At 39.7% G+C, this 4750-nt stretch overlaps 2 protein-coding genes across 2 annotated transcripts in view; both read right to left on the reverse strand.

Annotated features, from left to right (window-relative positions):
- Window positions 1-2783: 2783 nt before the first annotated feature.
- On the reverse strand, window positions 2784-4315 carry LOC131888967 (uncharacterized). Its single transcript, XM_059237938.1, has 2 exons — window positions 3810-4315; window positions 2784-3427 (listed from the first exon to the last, which is right to left on the reverse strand). The coding sequence occupies exons 1-2, from the start codon at window positions 4161-4163 to the stop codon at window positions 3161-3163; spliced, it is 621 nt and encodes a 206-aa protein (XP_059093921.1). The 5' UTR covers window positions 4164-4315; the 3' UTR covers window positions 2784-3160.
- A 103-nt stretch (window positions 4316-4418) lies between these two features.
- The window catches only part of LOC131887593 (arf-GAP with coiled-coil, ANK repeat and PH domain-containing protein 2-like), a 3609-nt gene continuing 3277 nt past the window's right edge, over window positions 4419-4750 (reverse strand). Inside the window, exon 5 of the mRNA XM_059236219.1 lies at window positions 4419-4747. Coding sequence (XP_059092202.1) covers window positions 4544-4747 — 204 coding nt within the window. The 3' untranslated portion in view covers window positions 4419-4543. The remainder of the gene's footprint in view (window positions 4748-4750) is intronic.

The raw sequence follows: 4750 nt of genomic DNA on the forward strand, positions 1-4750 counted from the left end.
ATGCATACATACTACATGGGTGCAAAGGATCCCTGATTGTTGCACTGCGTCCTCGTACAACAAAGGGATGCACGAGTTCCGCGCTTCACTGCTCTTCACTAGCCTTTCTTATTGACTTCGCACGTACTTTTTTGAGAAAATGGAAATGAAGAAAATAGAAAGATAACTACGTCTCAAATGTCAAGAATTGAGGAATGGTGTAATGGCTTCCTATCAATATGGCAAGTATCCCTGAATGTACTCTGGGCCTCTCATGTGGCACGGACCATATGGTTTTGTCAGTCGGTGGGGATAAAAAAGAAAGAACAAAAATGCCCAAGGGTTCTGCAGTTCGATAATGTAAAGAACTAAGGCCCTCTTGATTACTTTATTCTCTTATGATTAAATCTTAAAAAATGTGAGGACCTATTTCATGACGTTTGGAGTCGGGAATTTCCCTAAATGCAAACTTTTTTCGATACTTACTCCACATTTTCAAACTTAGTTCGCCATTCTTAAATTCTTTTTCACCAATATTTCACATATTTGCCGGTCCAGGGAACATATTACTTTACATTTTTCAATTCTCTAAGGTATATAATGATAAAAGATCTTCAACGAGACAACTTCTGAACAAGACTTGCTGATAGATGCATTAGTTCCCCGTGGTGCAGTGCTCTTTTTTCTTTTGGCGACTCAGCGGTTGCTGGGAATAAAATACCCAACTGCTGTTGTTGTTGTTTTTGAGCAAGGACATGAACCATGGAATAGTAAGAAACATGGGTAAGCCAGTGCTTTAATGGAAACAAAGCGGTATATCTTTTTCCTAAAGAACATCATATTTTTAGGTTTTCACTGAGCAAGTAGTTGCAACATAGAGGTTCTCTTCTTAAGACTTTCCAGCCAACAATGACAAGAATCCGATGGTGGGATTGGCAGACATTCTGAACAAAGCAATAAGAATTATGGCTCACATTGCACTTAAGCTCTTTTTACATTTTCATGCTTCAGCTTTTTTATCCATGAGCTTCTACAGATGAGATATTACGATCAAACATATTTATTAGTGATTTGCAATTTATTTCTAACAATTTACTTAATGTACTACATACTAGGGCGTAAAATATTCAAACATACCATGGTGGTGCCAAAACGTAAACAAACACTTTTCAAGAAAATAGAATAGAATTGAGGAATAGGCTGGAAACAGTAAAAAGTCAACCCATGGCTGCAAATCTGTCGTCAAAACTCCAGAGAGTGGAAAATAACATTAAAAATTCATTGGAAAGAGAAGTATTGTGGAAAGAAAGCAAGGTTGCAAAAGAAATTAAGCCGAATCATAAGTCCTACTCCTTTGTAAGCTCAAAGAAGAAGTCTAAACAGAAAGTGGGGCCATTCGTTGGAAAATGTAATACTGCATACCGGTATATGTTGAGTGTGTAGTACTGGCCATTGCTTTGAATGAACATTTCAGGAAGGTGTTTTCTATTCCACATCAATAAATACGACTGAGAGTACCATGACGAAAAACCCCTCTGGTTTGAATGATTCTATTTTCACCAAATTCATTGGATTTCCTTTCCACATTAAGATGTTCAAGTTCTCCTACACCAGATGGCGTAACGGCGCAATTTCTTTCCAAATGTTCCATGGCTCTCCCCCATTATTTTCCTTTCTAAAGCAACGGTTCTTCGATCAGTCGGAGTTGCCCAATCGCTTAATTGAATTTTCTGTGTAGTACGGCTATTCAAGGGTGAGGATCGGTCCCAATCAAGCTCATACCGACCGATCTCTTTGTATTTAATGCTTTAAAGGCTCTTGAAGAAAAGGGTCACCCCAAGGCTGAATACTTGGCCCCTTTTATTCCCCATTTTTTCATCCTTGCTTTGCTTGTGTGCTTGGGTACCAATTCGTCGACTTCATCATACGCAGAATGTACTAAACTGAAGTTGGGTACGGATGATAAGGTTAGCTACTCCATTTATATTAACCATTTAAACTCTTTCGTTAGTTTTGGTAATACTTATTAAAGCATAAAAACCACCATAATATTTGAATAGCCAATCAGATAAAAAAAACTGTTTTTTTCCTGTTTATAACATAATATACGTTTTCGGAAATTATTTTGGCTGATTTTTAAAACCTAAAAAAACTATTCAAACCAAAATCACAATTTTTTTACGACCATAATTACTAATTATTATTATCGAGTGCATTGATGACTGCCCAAGGAAACCTTGCGACTGGAAATTCCATTCGATCATAGCCAGACCTCAAGCCACTCGAAATCAAATGATAAAGAGGGTTCAAAAATCGATGGATCCACGTGGAATCCAAAACAAAACGAGTTATACTTTAATTTTGCTAATTTTTTAATCTTTGTAAGGCGCCATTACTCTCGGAATTTAACAATACGATTACAGTCCACAAGTCATTAGCACGTTTTTCTGCATTGTAGCATTGTCTTGTTTTTGCATTGGGACATTGACAATTGGCAGAGAAAGAAGACATTTCAACTTTTGTGAAAAAGTTGGATAAAAATGAGTTTCTGTGATAAGACCGTCAAAAGACTGTCAAAAGGAGAAAATACTTTTTCGCTGAATCCAGGGCGTTGTACTTGGAAACAAAAATAGAAACAAATATTTCACGTGCTACGTTTCTTATCTTATTCATCCATCCTTCGAAACGAGAGTGTATATTTTTTGAGATTTTGATTGTTTTCCAGAAACGGAAAAAAATGACAGAAAATCTCTTCTCGCACTTTCTAAAAACTTATTGTAGCGCCGCATCATTCTTGTCATCGGTGTCATTTTTGAGTTTATTCGAGATTGAACTAAGCAACGAATTTACTTGCCAGCTTTCGTTTGGTAACTCAAGATCAAATAGAAAAAAGCCTTGCTTCAGATTGGGCTTTGAGACTAGCACATGGCTGATGGTTGAGAAGGGCATGGCATCACAAAGAAGGCAATGAGATCGAACCAATTGTCTAGCACGTGACCGAATTACGGACACTCTCACCCAAACCGGTCAAAAAAACGAATAAACCAAGTCTCGCATCACTTTCCCGATTAGATTTCCTTCGAAAGCTTCTTGAAACGAGGTTGGGGCATTGATGGATTGATGAAAATATGGGATCCAATTTCCCTTATCCCGAGAACTTGCAAGGCATCGCGGCGGTTTCTTAAGATTCACTCGCCGCAGATTTGTCCACTATCCGGATGTTTTTGGAAACGATCCGGATTCGCTTCCCATCCGATGTCCACAAATGGGTTTTCATTGTGGATTTGGAATATTTGTTTGGAGTCTTGGTCACTTGGAAAGCGATGCTTTTATTGAACTCTATGGATTTCAGTGGGGAGGTCTGGACAGATGGGCCTGCAGGCGCCGTTACTCTTGATACATTTGTTTGCTGCTGCTGATGCAATTGTTCCTCTAGAGTCGTCAAAAGCTAAGAAAACAAAGAGTCAAAAATCAAATTAGCTGGTAACCGTTTTTGTCTCATGTTCATTTCAAACATGTTTCTCTCTCTCTCCATCTATCTGAATGGCTGTCATATTTGAGGGACAATTTCTTCAAACAATAAAGCGTGATCCAGTTAGAAGGAGCAAGTGTTTGATGAGCCCCATTTTTATCTCAACTTTTTGTGCCATTGCACGAGACTGCGAGACTTGTACATCCAAGAGAAAAAAAAACGCTTGGCCTCACACCACGCATGTTTAGACAAGCCCAGTCATGTTGCAGAACATGCATCCTACATGCAGTTGTCTTAAAATGATCCATAGCACGTCCATTGCATAAAGGAAATCTGAAAAGAAAATCCGGACCCTTACCTTACGCATCCCCAGCAAAGCTTCATTTGGTGTCGGGAAATCGATCGCTCGATTCCATGATGTGGAGGCCGTGTTCCGAGTCTTCTCCTCCTCTTCCTCACACTTTCGAATGTCGGTGCGGACCTGTTCAATCCGAGCACGTAAGTCTACGCAACTTTCGGTCATCTCCTGATTGGAATTGGGACTGCTTGGTTTCGAAGCATGGTCCACATTGGGGGCGTTTTTTCCCGTTCCGTTATTGGCATCCTGAATGCGGATGTTGCGCGGAGACGTGATCACACGAATCTTGCGACCTGCTCTGTCGTATAGATAGGGAGGGAGGCGTTTCTTCTTGTTGGAACTGTCAACCTCCATCACTTACTCGTTCATGTGGCTGTTTAATTGTCTGAACTGTGGTTTGTTTTGATTCCGAGATTGAAGCTGGAAAGATCGGTAGAGGGCGGTGGTGGTGTTCTTTTGTTTTCTATGGTTGTCCGGAGAAGGCGCCAAGAAACATTCATGCATGCAGTAAGGGCATTTTTGAGGTCTCTTTGAATTTCTTTCTTTCTACTTTTCTTTTAAAGAATATCTACTATTGGCAGAAGCAACGTATTGAATATTAAACTCAAAACCGTTTTAGAGGTTAATGTATTTAGTGATAAAATATGAAACAGTAAAATAGTGATGTTTATCATAGCATAATAGAAGAGGATGTGTAGAAAAATACAAACCAAATTCACACATGTCGAGCAATATCAATTGTCAGGTTTGCGTCCATCCGAGGTGGATTTTCGATGGAATCGTTCTGGATGAGTGGACCCCATTTGCGAGAATTCCTGCACAACATCGTGGAAAGTGTCATCACCGGCCATATCGTTTTCCCGGATCTCCTCGTTCAATGCGGCCAATTTGAGGAGTGTGACAATGTCGGCGTCCGAATTCTGCACCGCAATATCCAGCGC

This window comes from Tigriopus californicus, chromosome 10 (genome assembly GCF_007210705.1).
Source record: "Tigriopus californicus strain San Diego chromosome 10, Tcal_SD_v2.1, whole genome shotgun sequence".
Classification (NCBI taxonomy): domain Eukaryota; kingdom Metazoa; phylum Arthropoda; class Copepoda; order Harpacticoida; family Harpacticidae; genus Tigriopus; species Tigriopus californicus.

What these genes read in the sequence shown, in the direction of transcription:
- LOC131888967 (XM_059237938.1), bottom strand. Translation starts at nt 4,163, where the DNA reads ATGGAGGTTGACAGTTCCAACAAGAAGAAACGCCTCCCTCCCTATCTA. An exon ending in CTTTGCTGGGGATGCGTAAG is followed by an intron (nt 3,428 to 3,809) that starts GTAAGGGTCCGG and finishes TTGTTTTCTTAG; the next exon opens with CTTTTGACGACTCTAGAGGA.